Source organism: Prinia subflava, chromosome 6 (assembly GCF_021018805.1).
Source record: "Prinia subflava isolate CZ2003 ecotype Zambia chromosome 6, Cam_Psub_1.2, whole genome shotgun sequence".
Taxonomy (NCBI): Eukaryota; Metazoa; Chordata; class Aves; order Passeriformes; family Cisticolidae; genus Prinia; species Prinia subflava.
Genome location: NC_086252.1, coordinates 11937621 through 11953887, shown reverse-complemented (window position 1 = coordinate 11953887; position 16267 = coordinate 11937621). Strand labels below are relative to the sequence as shown.

The 16267-nt window shown below is 41.4% G+C and overlaps 1 protein-coding gene across 1 annotated transcript; it reads right to left on the bottom strand.

Moving 5' to 3' along the window:
* Positions 1-9044: 9044 nt before the first annotated feature.
* MAIP1 (matrix AAA peptidase interacting protein 1) lies at positions 9045-16066 on the bottom strand. Its single transcript, XM_063400236.1, has 5 exons — positions 15750-16066; positions 13777-13848; positions 11874-12000; positions 10751-10901; positions 9045-9461 (listed from the first exon to the last, which is right to left on the bottom strand). Exons 1-5 carry the CDS (start codon positions 16059-16061, stop codon positions 9383-9385), a joined length of 741 nt encoding a protein of 246 aa, XP_063256306.1. The 5' UTR covers positions 16062-16066; the 3' UTR covers positions 9045-9382.
* Positions 16067-16267: the final 201 nt, after the last annotated feature.

The following is a 16267-nucleotide window of genomic DNA, read 5'->3' as shown; positions in this document are numbered from 1 at the left end:
ATAGGTTTTTGATTTCTCAGTGGTTTAGAAAGACCAGTTACCATGGCTGGCCTACAGGGCACACACACATAAACATTTCTGTATGAACACAACACCTCTTAGCAGTGATATATATGTTAGGTGTCTGTACCTTATCCTCACTGCAAATACACTGAAGAGTGGCGCATGAGATGCACTGTTAAACCACTCTCTGTGCTCTTGTGAAACAGTCATAACCAGGAAAACATCAAGCTGGGTAGCAAGCAAAAAGGACAATTGCTCTCATCACATCTGAAAACTAAGCATGAGGAAGATGAGCAGAATTGGAATGATGCTTTAAACACCAGGATTATTATGCCACCATGTCATATATTTATTTACATGTGCTTTCTGACCCCTCTGAAGTGTTTATGCCTTATCCCACATGGGGTCTTACTTTGGTACCCTTTATTTTAAAAACTGCCTAAGGTTGCCCACACACAGCTCTACAGACCACAGTTTAAGAATTCTGGCAGACCCATCCCAGGACAATTTTAACTGAGCAGTAGCTTGCACAGTGCCTGAAGAAACACCATGCAGCACAGTCTGCTCTTTCCTGGGAAGACAAAACAAAACAAATCCCTATCTGTCATCTGACCAAGGACAGGATTTCTACATTTCCAAAGTGACTTTTCTTCCACATTTATTTGGTTTTGCTTGTTTGCATTGGTAGAAATCACCATTAAGAATATTAGGATGGAATACAGCATTGAGAATAACAGGATGTGAACAATGGAAAGCTACTCAAGTAAATGATAATGACCATGCTACATTTAATCCCCTAACACATACAGTGTGTCCTTTTTAGGAATTTTGATCTGCATTTAGGGCCAGACGTACAAATATCTACTGAAAAGACAATCTTTCTAGACAATTTCTAGGGGGAAGAACAAAAACAAAAGAGGAGAAAGTGAAGCATGGAAAACACAGAAGCTAAAACTCAAAACCAGAGCTGTTTCACAAACTAACAAGCACAAGAAATTAATCCAAGTTAAGCTGTTACAGCAGACTGTAGGACTAATGTGCAAGTGTTTGATGCATACCAGAGAACCTTGAAAGAGAAAAGGCATGTGAATAAAATATGATTCAATAAAATAATTCATGCTGAAATTACAGGATTTTAATTATGTGCAACTTCAGCCCTGTGAATATGAAACAGGAAGCACCTCAGGCATTTGAGGCTCTGATGACAGAAGTTACAAATTTATTCAGTGATTTACTTTATGAAACATTAAGTTGGATGTAGCATTTGGAAAAAAAAAAGAAAAAAAAATTACAACCAGCAAACCCAAACCGAAACATAAAAACCAATACAACAAGCAAGCCCACAAATACCATATATTTAGATGTGGTCTTCATCAATGATCAGGACCATCAGTTTAAGAATAACTGAAATGACAGCATAAAGCCACTTCCCTCAGATACCTGTGTGCTCCAAACAGCTTGGCATCAGCACAGACACTGCATCAGTGCTGTCAAGACCCCACAAGGAAATGCAACAGAAAGGTGGGCAAGGAAAAACAAAATACCTGAAAGTGCACATATGGATTTCAAAATGGTTTGTTCAGGACTAACCTGGGAACACAGGAGAGCTCATACACTTGGGACAGGGATGTATATCTGGATAAAGGCTCCAAAATAGTTCTCTACTCATTCAGGAAGAAAGCAAGAATGGTAAAACAATTACATATGGTGATGTTCACAAAGAAAACAGGAAATATAGTCCACTGGGGAGAAATATAGAAGACTACTAAAACAGGCAGCCTGTTGTGAATGCAAACACGAGATTAGACGAGAAAGCGATTCAAAACTCCCCCACAACAGCTCTTACAAACCACAAAGACCAGCAAACCAGCTAAGAAGCAAGCAGGCAACACTGTGTATCTACATGAATCCTTATAAAATCCTCTTTGCTTTGTAGCTCGTTCTACACTCAAATGGTACAGGGAGGGTTTTGAAAGTAAATGTCTAGTGAAAGTTCAAGAAAAATTTAAGCAAAAAGGAAAGATCATGTAAATATAAGTTAAAGGGTCACTGTTCTAGTAAAGCAGCAGGGAAGCTAAAGCAAACAATTAGGTCTTCTGTGCTCAAACAATTGGCTGGAACAGTGCTTGAATGGACACAGAAATGTTACGTATCAAATAAACTGTACTGAGAGTTGGGGTATCAATTTACACATGAAGAAGATGACTAGAGATCCGTGCAGGAGGGGGTACACAACTGTGACATGGTACACTGGCCAATTTTCAGAATCACTGGCATCTAGACAGGCCTTGACTTCAAGTGACACAGCTCTGCCTGTCCCAGCAGAGACATGCAGACAGGCAGCAAGATAAGAGCTCATGAAAATCTGAGTACAGGAAACTAAAGCTGCCCTTTCTGTGGCATTTTTTTGAATGTCTGAATCAGCAAATCTTTTTTTAAGTAGCTTTGGGCATAATCTTTGAAACACAGATTTTATCTTTTTTCTGGGCACAGGATGAAAGAAAGAATCACTTAATGCACCATAAAGAAAGCAAAAGGAACAAGAAAGAAGGGAGAGCATACTGATTATAGTAAAAAGAGTAGGAATGCACAAGTTTAAAAACAAGGGGAGAAAAAACCCTATGGTGGTAATGTAGGACAGGACAAAAGAACCCCAGTTAAACAAGGAAAGAAATTCCTACTGGTCACACACAGCGTCAGAAATAATGCTGGGGAGAAATCTCAAGTACTCTGCTACTATGCTTAACAGAAGAAATGAGATCCTGCAAACTAAGCTTGAGAATTCTTACATATGAAATTAGAGAAAATTATTCCAACACACTGGATAAATACAGCAGGCTCTGCAGCAGCATGCTCAGCTCAGGCTCTTAAAGGCACTGAGATTTTTGAGAAAAGACAATCAACTGATTCTGAGACTGCAACAGGATTAATGCAGCTGTGAATGAGTGTCACCAGCTCATCTTCTCAAATACCCACTGCTAGATCTGCAAGGTTAGGAAAGAAGAGGGTTGTGTGACAGTAAATAAAGTCACAAAGCCCATCTGACTGCAGACTGAATGTATCAGTCTTCACTTTGTAAAGTGTTTCAAAGACCTTTCTCACAACTGAGGCGGGTTAATATTAATCCTCTAGAATTTGCTTCTTCCTGATACCCAGGACACCACCTCTGAATCCTACAAGAAATTCTCCTTGCCTCAGGTGCGAGGGAGTTCTCCAGCCTTTTATCTGAGAGAACAACCTCCAGTCACAACACCAACCTTCTTACAATTTTATTTTTCTCAAGTCTTCTAAACTTACTTTCCTTTCAGGGCTGCTTCAGCTTCTGCTCTAGAGACAGAATACACAGAGCTTCCCTTTATATGAATCCTGCATTACCACCCACCTTTGATTCCCTCCCTCTCTCTACTTCTGCTATTATAATTTCACAGATTTTGCCAGGAGGAACCATTAGATCACTTAAGCAGATCTCCAGTCTAATGCAGGCACTTTCACCCAGCTACCCCTGCTGAAACCCCTATGCTTCAGTGAAATGAAAGCAAGAGATTAAATTGTACACTGCAGGAGACCCTGCAGCACAAGCTGCACTGGCAGAAAACTGGGCAAAAACACATGCAAATGATTCCAACAGGAAACAACAGCCTCCACTGCAGAGAAAATCAGTGAATGTTACCAATTTGGCATTAAAACCCCACTTCTTTCCAACACAGAATCTAAAAGTAGAACGTGAAATATGTAAAAATGACTGATAATCTAATTTTCCCTTAGACATCTATGCTATGTCTTACGCAATGATCACTTTCTCTAGCCTTGAGTAACTGCTGGTGTTTAGGAGAGAATAAAAAACAAAATACAAACAAAAACCACCACAGAACAACGTGAACAAGGGAAAATGCCCTCCCTTATTCACAGCAGAAATTATGCCAAGATTTTATTATAATTACTGTTTTAATGCAGCTGACACAAATTTTGACTCAACATCTGATCTGTAGATTTGCTCCTGAAACTTTTTAAGTGGAGACATGGTAAATTTACAATTCAAGCCACAATGGTCCTACCATCTTTACAAGTACTGCTACAAAGGCTTTACTGCCTTCTCAGATGGAGGGCTGGAACCTTATGGCAAGATGGAAATCACACGGTTTAATTCTCATACCACTGGATTTGCACAGTGTTTTCATGGGCAGAGACTGCTTCACTACAGCAGCAGTGATGCCTTCCAAGAGCACCTCTCAGCTGAAGTCCAGGCAGGATCCCTGTACCAACAAGGCACACTGCACCCAGAGATCAACAATCTCTCTATCGTTCTACCTATGAGAGATATCTCAGAAAAAAACCAAAAGTGACTTAATGACAAAAATGTAGGAAACAGGTTAATAGCTCAGAAGGTTCTGCTACAGGGAGCTGAGCCTGAGGGAGGCCTAAGGGACAGTGACCCCATTGATAATTAAAAAGTACGAAGTTCTTGACTAAGCTGATTACAGACTTTAATAATATATGTACTTTGAAAATACAGAATAAGAGATTTCAGGCAGCTTCTAATGACCTCTTCATGACAATTTCTATCCCAATCACACCAGTAGTGATTAGATTTTCACCTAGTTAATGGTCAGTACCTTGCATGACATGAGTTCTGGACTATAGAATTCATTTTCACTAGCTTGTTTGTCACTTCATATTGCAATCTCATTCCTGTTCCATTTGCAAGTATTTTTAAAAATATCCCCCGAAGAATTATTTACATTCACCTGTTCTCAGCTGATGAAATGAAATACACATTACAACAAAATAACATTACAAGTAATGCCCTTGTCTGGCTGTAGTTAGATGAGCAATGTGAAGGTCCTCAAACAGCATTAACACCGTAAGTGAGCACAGAACCCAGCGCTGGGACAGCCCCACAGCCAGGAATGAGGCACCCACTTAATCCAATTGCACCACTGAAACCTCCACTTCCAGAATTGGCACTGACCCTATAGCTGCTGTACCTGCTAACTGGTTCCAGAAAGTTCAGGAGAGAGGAATTACCAAGGCCTTCCCCTGCCCCTCTCCTTTTTCACTCCCATTTCTAGGGATGTGCCAGCTGCTAATTAGCATAAGGCAGAAATAGCCTTTGGTTGCTGTGATGTACCCCACCTTTCCCTGAGCAGCCTCTCCCATGGCTCCCCAGTCAGACTAGGAAATCCCTGCAAACTTAAGGCGGGACCTTAGCTCTAATATTGACAAGACTTCTTCCCCATACACGAGCAGAGCTTTTATGCAAAAGGTTACTGTCAACTGCAAAATACAATTTAGACGAACATTCAAGCCACCACTTGTTTCCAAATATCCCATGTCCTTAAAGCAAAGGGATGCATCCTTGGTGAAAAGCCACCTCTTCTGCACTTCTCTTTGCTGTCCTGCTCCTTTCCTTCACAGTGCCTCTTGGCACTACAGTACCAAGCTCACTGTGAAAAGCGTTGTTCTGTCCCATTCAGCCGATGAGGGATGAAATGGCACACAAGAAAACACAGCATGTCTAACTTTAGCTTCCCTCTATTTCTGATGGAGTAACTTCAAAGGCAGCAAAGAAGTTGCAGTCTGCTCCCATTAAAATGCAGAACAGTTTCCCCTGAACAACTTCATAGGGGAACTTTATATTAGGAAAAGCACAGACCACTGAAATCAGACAAAATACACATAAGAGAAGCATTGTGATTAAGGGAGTGTTTTCAACAGAGCTGCACAAGTTCACAGTGACTTACCCAACCTCTATCCTATGGCAACACTATAAAAATCCAAAAAGCTGGCACATCAGCAATGGAAAATGAAGGTAAAAGACAAGGAGGGGAACTCCTATGACTTAGGGTGGTCAGTACTCACTGTGCAACAGCATTTGCCCCAGCTGCTTTTCCCTTCGATTAACAAAAGCACAGCTGTGTAGGCAATGCTTGCCTTTGCAACAGCTAAACTCTTCCTGTGCCTACATGTGGTCCAGTGCCAAGAGCTCAGCTATCACACCCCTGCACGAGGGAGAAACGAAACTAAAAGCACTACACACTCCAGTATCCCATCTCTCACAAGCTGCGAGCCATCAGGTGACTGCAGCCTGGCAGGAACCTCAGAGCCCCCACCTGCAGCCACCAGGGCACATGGGCAGAAATCAAGTTTAACCACACCATGAACAAAACAAGCAGGAGAGCTGTGAAGTTTTGAAGGAGCATGATCACTACTGTGATAAACAAAATGACTTTTACTACTAAACAGATTTCCAGCCATAAGACTTCAAAATAATTAACTAAATATAATCTGAAGTGATGATAAGGTCAAGCTTGAACATGCCTTAAACACTGGAGAAAGCTGAATGTGTCCCTTGAAATAATCACACAATGCTGGGACAAGAGGGAAAGGAACACAATCAACACGACAAACATATTTTAGAATGTGAATATTAAAAACTAGCTTTGCTACTGTCAGACACAGAGGTGCCTGTGTGAATTCACACATACAGCACATCTTTCCCACATTAAGAATGCAGATAAATTGCCACTTCAAAATGGGCAGGCACTGCAGAGAGAACACAAGACACTATCGTTGACTCACGATGAAAGCCAGGAAAAATACAAAGACTTTTTAATAAGACAAATCTAAATTATTTAAATAGCACTTAATGTTTCTACCATTTTATCCTTTACCCCACTTACACTCTCATTAATATCAGTTACTTCCCAGCCACAATACCTTTGTGACCAAGGCCATCTACTGGTGAGTGGGGTGTGTGAATTAATGGGAGGTTTGTTGGCCAGATTTAATACTTAGTGATTATCAAGGTTTAGGCACACGTTTTGAAATTGTCCCAGGCACCCAGGAATCATTAAATATGATCAGTTTTGGATGAACAAATAAAAAATTAAGGCTTCCCAACTCCACATGGACCTAAAGAACCATGATGTTGCCCGGGGGAGGAGTGGGGTACTTTGAATCTGCACCCTGTTGCAGTCCAGACACTGTCACCTCACTGCTCTCTGTAAAATGAATTAGACATGTCAGTGTTGCTAACACAGGTGTGAATTTTACCCCCTAAATCACCACCAAACCTAGTAACATTGTTTTCAAGTATTAATGAGGCCTGAATGGAAACATTTGTAAGCTAAAACTGCAAATATTTTAAGTGTGGATTTTAGAGGGGGATTTATTGGCTCCACACCACAGTTACAATTGTACTTGTCCCCAGGCATTAGGAGACATGGACACTAGGCAGGAAGATGGAAGGGAAATTAAACACACCCACATCCTTACACACTGTCATTTCCAAGGTGATGTCTGAGACTAATCAGCAAAGGAAACTGTCAGCAATGGCATGCTATGACACAGAGATCTCCACACTGTTCTACTGTTACCTGCTGAGCATCACTATTCCCAAATCAGAATGATGTTTTAAATAAGATACTTCCTTTAGCTCTTTTTTCAAATTCTGTAACACTTAAGTTAGCATTTTGATTTTTAGAGTAAGGTATTTGAGTGGCAGTACTGGAAATCCTCAAATTACAAGACAATATTCTCTCCATCTTTAAGATGAAGTAAAGTTAGCCCTTTACTCATCTATTTTGCCATAAGAATTTCCGGAAACCTTGATATCATAGAGCAATATATTCACAGGGAACTAGCTTGAAGAAACTAAAATAATTTATTGCTACTTTTGGGTGGCAACACAGAAACCAGAAGTTCTTGTTTTGTTTGAACAAATGACACAGAAGAAAAATAATTCCACAAGAGAAAATGTGGATGCCATAAAATGACAAATGCCCACCAGCGGCCATCACTTCAGTCTGATTAATTGCTATGTTGATCAGATTTATGACAGAGAATTTATGGATGGCAGGTAAAAGGGGTCAAACCTTCCACATTTGTCCATTATAAGTTGGATTTGGGGCTGGTTTGTGAGGGTTTTTCTGGGGTATTTTTTCTTCCGAAGCCAAATGGAAGCCACTGGATTAGACGTAAATCCAGTTTAATTCCACCAGTTTTATTCAGTGTGGGAGAATGCCATTTTCCAATACAGCAAGCTTAGTAATTTATATGCCTTTCAGATTTATTTATGGTGTAATAAATCCATGGGCAGTTCTGTGTCTGTTGATTTGCAGTCTCCAGGATAATTTTTTAACTGAAAATCAGAAGCTGGGAAAACACTCCAAACGTCGAACTGCTGCCCTCTTTGGCTCCAACCACAACACACAACTTCAAAAGAATAGAACAGTGCATGCAAATTTCCAATCACATCTTTTGCAGCAAAAGTGTTATCAACTAGTTGATAAGCTTTAGATGTTCCTCTCAATAAGCCATTGGATCAAAAGACCTGAACTACGGAAAATTTCATTTATACCTTCAATTACAATTACTGTGAATCACATTAATTACACTTTACACTTTCAAAACACTGCACTAATGTCTACAACAAGCCTTAGCAGAAAGTTAGCTTTATATTTGAAGTTGGTATAGGGGACGAAGAAACCTGTCATGATCTCCTGTTGATTTGCACAGAAAAGCCTCCAGCTACTTACACCAGGATTCTCATAATCCAGAAACCAGAGATAAAGTGACAGCTAGGAAATGGTGCAGTTGCAACACTTAATTGCAAGGATTTGGTCATTTCTTTAACATACATTTCAAACAGAGGACTTCATTTAACTTCACTGTCAGGTCCTCTTTTAAATTCATGTTTTTACCTGATTTTTCTTCCATAATTCTCTAAACTTGGCATTGCCTTTATATTACTGAATTGAAAGGAATGGGTTTTTTTTAATTTTCCAAAACATATCTGTTTGATCCATTTTCCCAGTGCAATGCTAAAAGTTTTTTCTTTCTCCAGTCCTGTTGCAAATACTAACAGCAGCTCTAACTTTCTTAACCTCAAATGTATTCAAAAGCAAGATTACCTCAAAATGAACTGCTGAGGCTAGACAAGCTAAGAAGTCCATCTACCTCTATCTCATCTTGCATATTATTCAGTTATATATTGTACAGTCCCTAGGGAAAAAAAGAAACACAAAAAAGTAACTCAGAAGGTTCATCAGTCATTTAAGTGTAGTTTATTTTCAAACAGTACCATTTCTTCTCAGAATATAAGAAACTGACACATCCATTACACCTGCCTGAATGAAACTGTGCTGTCTAAATGCCTTGGATGAGCTCTGGAACCAATTCAATTTCTACCAGCCTGTTCCAGGGAAAAGGCTTTGCTGTAATGCTACAGCACAGTGAAAGCTCCATAAAAGAATTTTTGGAAATCATATATAGAAAATTCAACCTTCTTTTGGAGGAAAGGGAAAAAAGATCCAAAAAAGCCTGGTATTTGTTACATCAAAACAATTACAGTGGCACATAAAAAGGCTGTAGAAGGCATTTATTCTAACAGCCTTGGATGTTCAATCCGTGTAATAGTCCAGTCTGGTTTTGCTCCTTCTGTAAACTCCCTTTGGAACCTGAAAAAGAAAAGATAATAAGTGAGGAGTTGTTAAAATTTACTTGACCTTAAGAGCTACTAGTATGACAAGAAAACATGAAGAAATATTTTACTTTAAACTTACTGCTGTAACAGCTACTTAAACTTTAATGCTTATGCCCCAAAATGGAAGATAAAAACTATTTCTATAGTAAAAAACAAAATGCACTGACTTCAGAGCGTTTTGGTTCAGATCCCACAGACAGGATCAAGCAGCAACAGTAAAGACCCTGATATCAAGAAAGCACTCAGTTTTCACAGCAGGAATATGAATAAAGCTTTATGGAAGATCTTGATCTGTAAATAAAAGGTTTCATTCAATGGGATGGTAAGTGAAGGGAAATCATGTGCTCCATATTTTACTTGAAAATTTTCATCTTTCCTGAAGTGTTGCTTAAAAGGTAATAAATTTTCAGAATTGCATCAAGGACCAAGTTAACAGTAGTACTGAGTCTCCCTTATGAAAAGAGAAGTCTGAGCTTCAAGCTGAATTCTCGTGTTCTCAGATAACCTGTGTGCCGTGGACAAGAGCAGAATAATATCACTGCTTTGCAATCAGGTGCAAATCCACTCCTGCAAAGCGGGACTGGGAAGATACTCAGGCTTTAAGGGAAAGCTCTCAAGGTTAATGGAACTTCAGGAGACTCCAACTGTAAGTAAGATGCTGAATTCAGCTGAGGGATGGATCCACAACAATCTATCCAGGCAAAAAGTACTGCTCTCCTCATGAGCGTTACCTTTGTTTCAGAGCTCCTCATCACCTAGACTCCACATTTTCAATTTCAAATGTGGGTGTAGAACTCCTTGATCATACTGCCTTTATCACACAAAATCCTCACTTCTCCCAGCTTCTGAGAATCTTATTTTTAATACATTTTGCCAACTGTGTGGCTATTTTCTGCACAGCTCTGACATCAGTACACCAACAGACATTATTTATAAACATTCCTGTGAAAATTCATCTTCCTAATATGTGCTTTGAGGATCAGAAACCTCATTCAGTGCTCCAAATACTGCTCTTCCTTACAGAGAAAGAGTTCCCAATAGTGTCAACTCAGAAGCAAGGAAATAACATACTGACATTAGGGGTATTTAAAAAATTTGGCCCTAAAATCAAAACTGGAAAGCTGGATGAGAATTAATTTAGATTAGAATCAAGGTAAATTAAAAACACTGGGTTCTGCAGTGGCACAGTGGGAGTGCTTGCAGAACTGCCTACCCCACAGGTACCTCATGGGCATGGGAAAAGAAAGGGACAAGCAAGCTTACTCGTAGTTTGCTGTTAAAAGATGTTTCTTTTCTTTTGTGTTTTCATCTCCAAACACAATCTGGAAGACTTTGGCTTCACCTGGCATGTTGTCAGGTAGATTAGCACCATTCAGATACCAGAAGCACATCAGGATGCTAACAAACTTTCTTCCTGTTGGAAATAAATCAAAACTCAAGTTAGATCTCATGTTTCTCATGGGTCCAATACTCCTATTTGCTACCTAGCATATATTCTAGTGAGACCCTGGAAGGACACCTGACTTCAGCCATAAAGTGAATAATGAGTGATAAAGGTATTTTATGCCCTACTCATGCTGTTTAGCAATAATACAAATACACTCTGTAAAAAGATCTGTATTTTATCATGAGTGTGGTGTGACAGTGTATATACTGAAACTGTAGGAAAAAAGTGGGTTCCCACAAATTCCAAAGCTAACTACTGATACAATAAATGTACCTACAGTAGTATCAAACATGGGAGAAATCTAAGAGGGGAAAAAGAGATTCCTATTTCCTAAACCAGGAAAAATGCTTACTGGGTGTGACAACTTGAAATGCTCAGCTGAAGACCCAGGGTTAGACCCACATATCATCTCCACTGTGTCTCACAGTGAACAAAGCACATAATGCTGGTATCCAACCAAAAGAAAAACTTGCTTGAGCTCATCACTAGCTTAAAAAACCCCAAACCAATCAAGGAATCCTAGAACAAAGTGTATTTAATGACAGAAAGACTAAACCAGCAAAATTTATTTCATTATTCAGCCTTCATTATTCTTCTTGCAGGATGCATTTTTATTTTTGAAGCAAACAGCTTTCAGCATATATTAGAATAATTGTTTTTGAGTGGCTTCACATTGCTGAGGACTAATAATATAAAATTCTGTACAAAAGAAGAGGAATAAGCACAACCCAAACAGAAGTCAAAACAGTACCATGATAATAATCTCTGTCTCTGGTTTAGAAGGAAATTAAGGAATTTTATATGGATGAATTACAAACAGAGAAACAAGGAATGAGAAACAGTACTCAAAACCACACCTGCACAGAAAATGTCTGTTTAGTAGCAAAACCAGGAAATAAGACTGCTTATTGCTGAAATGTTTTAGGATTCTAAACATACCATCATCATCATAGTAAATGCGAACATCTCCTTCTGTTGTGTACATGATTGCATCAATGTCAGCTGCTAAAGCATCCCTGTGGCTGTCAGGGAGCAAAGAAATCTTTTCCTTCAGCACCTGAAGTACCTAAATTCAGAAAAACTGTCACTTAGTTTTCATTAGGAAATTTAAGTAACAATCTATTTCTACTGCAGTTAATAAAAAGAGCTGTATTGCTAAAACATTTGTCTAACTCATGTGATAGCTAAAGTGAAAAACACACTGAGAAGTTTGGGCACTCCTAAACCCTAATTCAGCGGCATTGAAGAAGGTCCATTTACTGCTCAAAACAAATGAGAACCAAGCATCTTAAAACATGTTTAGAAAAGGTCCTGTCAGAAGAGCAGCAGCAACACAAGCCATGCCAGCCCAGAGCAGCCCAGTGCCGCTTGCTCCCACAGTCACACTGTGCCTTCTCACCGCCGAGCTCTCGCTGTGTGCAGGCTCCTAAGCTTTGGATGCAGGATCTTTTGGCTCTCTGACAAATTTCTTTGAAAATCACTTTCATTACCAATGAGTTTATCTTTGCCATTTTGTGATTCACACTCCATTCAGAGAAAGTTTATAAACACTTGCAAATCAGAACTGACTGAAAAACTGTGTAATTAATGTCCTTATGACAATCACATCTATATTATCTAAGTGTCCTATGATGCACACAGCTGTGTTAAGTAGAAAATGGTGGAGTGCAAAAACTGCACAGAGGTAGCACCTCAAACACCACATGAGAAAGTCAAGTCATGAGGAAGGATGAAACTGCAGAACTTACTTTTAATTAATACTCATTTTTTACCCTAACTTGATCTAGCATTCTTGAATAACAAACAAATGCAGAGGTTACATGGAAGCAAGAGGCAATCCTCATGAGGAGACATTGGTTTCTAGTACATTTTACATGTACAAAATTCACTGGCCAAAGAAATGACAAGATGTGTGGGATCACAACTTCATCTACTACATCCTTGGCTTACAAGAAGTCTGCATCAATGTAAACCTGAAAAATTTACAGCGACCAGAGCAAGTTCTTTCAAGAGGAAGCAGAGGAGAGGCCCTTTCAAAACAACTGCAAGAAGCAAACTCACGTTTTATTGCTATCTCTGTTCAGAGAGAGGAGGCAAGACTGTTCAGAGGGGATGCACTAGAACAGCACCAGAGCTTTTGCTGCAAAGGCATGGGTGGCAATAGGACAGGCCACGCTGACATCCTGTAACAAGGCAGACATACACCTGGAGTGTCTCCTCCACTTGACTCTGCTGCATCTGCTACCTTCATGCCCTGGGAAGGCCAAGACAGCTTCAGCAATTAAAAATTCATAAAAGCACAGAAAACACAGCACTGATGTTTAACCAGGTCAGTCACATCCCTGAGACTGTGACACAAGACTGAGGCCTTCCAGCCAAAACCAGCAACCAACTGTGTGATCTGATGGGGGTGGGAATGCATCAGTGCAGCAGGGACGAGCACAAACCAGTTTCTTTCTTCACATGAATTCTGGTGCACAGCCTGAGTCAGCTTCAGCCACCTGCCTACACCTAGAGACACTCAATTCCACCTGCTGAGCCCGCTGCCTTTCCATCCTTCCTGCTACACCAGCAGTCCTTCTGGCATTTGGTCCTTATGCTCAACAGCTAAAATATATTTTATTTTGTTTTAAATACAATAACTTTGAATTAAGTTTCATGCCTTGAAATTAAACATTTAAAAACCTACAGGACAAAAAATTGCCCAGCCTATCTCGCGTTACTCTGTTTTTCCTGAGTTAAACCAAACTGGCAGCTTGCAGACAAGGACAGGCTGAAAGCATCCATGTTATTTTATAACAGACACTATCAATGGCTAGAACAGGAGATGGAAAGCATTTACCTCTGCTGATACAAGCTCTTCCAGCAGGTCAAGTTTACGCTGAGACAGCAGCTTTGAAACAACGGAGAAGGCCTACCAAAATAAAACAGAAACAAAAACCAAATGTGAACAAGTAACTAGGTTGGCTGATTTTTCAGACAAATCCATAAGTACCTGGCAAGCTACCCAAATATTCCATGATTTAAGATTTCAGTATTTAGAGAGAGTATCACCATTGAAATGTAATCCCTCCAGCATTATAAGAATGATTTCATGAACTGATAAAAACATACGATTTCTTTTCAATCTCTTATTTAAAACATCAAAGCTTCCAAGAGGTGAATTCACAGTTTACAGAAGGAAAAAAAAAAAAGCTTTGCAGTATTTTCCATGTTGCTTTTACTCTTTTTGATAGTTCAAACAGTCTATGTCTTTCCCTGTAGATATTTTGTTCCCCTGCCCATTTTTTCAACTTATCTTCTGGTTTCAGTCAAAACTGATGCTGCCATTTACAAATTTTCTTTAGAAATCTGGTTTAGCTTCTAGACTTCAGGAAGCTCAAATCTCCTTTCTCCCCTCAATTCTGCAGGTATATTTACAAACGATTATGTCTCTACATTTTCAAGTAGTGCATTTGTGAAGGATAGTGTATTTAGGACTCTGTACCAAGTAAAAACAAACAAACACCAAAACAAAACCCCAAAAAACCAAGCCAATGTAAAACGTGCTTCTGCACGTGTCTAATGATTTGTTGTAGGTTGTGGTTTTTCTCCTCACTTGTATTGATACTAATCATTTTAACATTCTGTCCCCTGATGTGTTGTTTTGAGCTGGTTTGTTAAAAGTAAATATAATAATAATAAAATGTTTCCCAATAGATAACTCTCTAAGCTTCACATGACTAGCTTTGAGATACATTTGAGATACCTCTTTGACACATTCTGTTGACAAAGCTTACTGGAGCAATAAATTTGGAGAAATAAATATATTTCAGCTCTAAATATGTTTGACAGCTCTATGCCTGTCAAAATTTTATCATTTCAGGAAAACCTGCTAAGAGGAGACCCATTTCTGCCTAAAGTCTCTATAACATTTGGAAGCACCTTCCTTCTTGTTACTTTGGGGGATGGCTTAACCAGTTCATTTTAACTGTGGAATCTGGGATAACAATAAATTCCTGAAGAAAAGTCCAGCTCTGCTTATATCATTTGCCTCAAGGTGTGGTGCTTGGAATTCCGTGTATTTCACACACAGGAGCACATTAGGGCTACGATGTCCACACGTCATCATCCCAGTCATCATCCCTGGAGGTGTGTAAGGAAAGATGGACATGGCATTGATGCCAGAAACTGGTTGGTGTTTGGTCACAGGTTGGACTCAACGTAGAGCACAGACACAGAGCTCCTGGGGTGGGCCCTGCAGCAAGGACTGGGGGACTGGGGCATCCCGCCTACAGGAAAAGCTGATGGGCCTGGAGTTGCTCAGCCTCTAGAAGAGATGGCTGATAGGAATCTCATCACAGTGTAGAAATATTTAAAGGAGGGGAGTGGCAGGAGCATGAACCAGGCTCTGCTCAGCGGTGCCAAGCAGCAGGACAAGAGGCCATGGGCAGAAACTGATGCACATCAAGTTCCACCTGAACACAAGGAAGGACTTCTTTAGCGTCAGCATGACCAAGCACCGGAACAGAACGCCCAGAGGCTGCGGAGTCTCCCTCACTGCAGATATTCCAGACCTGTCTGGACACAACCCAGCGCCATGTGCCCTAGGACGGCCTGCTGCAGCAGGGAGGATGGAGCAATGACCCAGTATGGTCCGTTCCTACCTCACCTGGTATGTGAATCTGTGACTGTCTCCGAAATCTCCTCCAGGCTAAACAGTTCTACAACTCCATGACAATAACGCCGAGCATCAGCAGCCCCTGGGGAGGGTCTGCAGGACCTTTCCCCTCAGGCCGGCCGCTCTCCTCGGCCCGAGGCCCCAGGCCCGCTCACCTGCTTGGCCCCCCGCGTGAACTCCTCGATGCTGAACTCCTGGTCGAAGTAGAGGCGGATGAGCAGGTAGTAGAAGCGGGTGCGGAGCCAGGCGAAGGGGCTGGTGATCCTCACTACCATTACACGCCGCTGAGGGCCCTCGGTCCCAGATCCGGCGCTGCTGGCGAACCGAGCGCTGGGCTGGGGCGGGCGGATCCTGGCGGGGCCCGGCGGGCCCGGTGCGGCTGCGGTCGGCGGCAGGAGCCGTGGGGAGCCCGCCAGCGCCCGCGCCAGCCAGCGGACACGGCCCGGGGCCGCGCAGCGCAGCGCCATGACGGCCCGGGCCCGCCCCGTCCGCCGCAACTCCCGCTCCCCCGGAAACACGGCTGCGGCCGCCGCCGGTTCCCGCGCAGGCGCGGGCGGGGCGGGCGGCCCGCGGCTCCGGCCGTGCCGGGTGAGGGGAGCGAGCCTCGGGCACCTCCGCAGGACGGGGCTCGGCTGGGCCCGGGGAGGCCGCGGCCAGTGTACGGTGCCCGGGT

What these genes read in the sequence shown, in the direction of transcription:
- MAIP1 (XM_063400236.1), bottom strand. Translation starts at nt 16,061, where the DNA reads ATGGCGCTGCGCTGCGCGGCCCCGGGCCGTGTCCGCTGGCTGGCGCGG. An exon ending in AAGAGCTTGTATCAGCAGAG is followed by an intron (nt 12,001 to 13,776) that starts GTAAATGCTTTC and finishes TTCTGAATTTAG; the next exon opens with GTACTTCAGGTGCTGAAGGA. An exon ending in CATTTACTATGATGATGATG is followed by an intron (nt 10,902 to 11,873) that starts GTATGTTTAGAA and finishes TATTTCCAACAG; the next exon opens with GAAGAAAGTTTGTTAGCATC.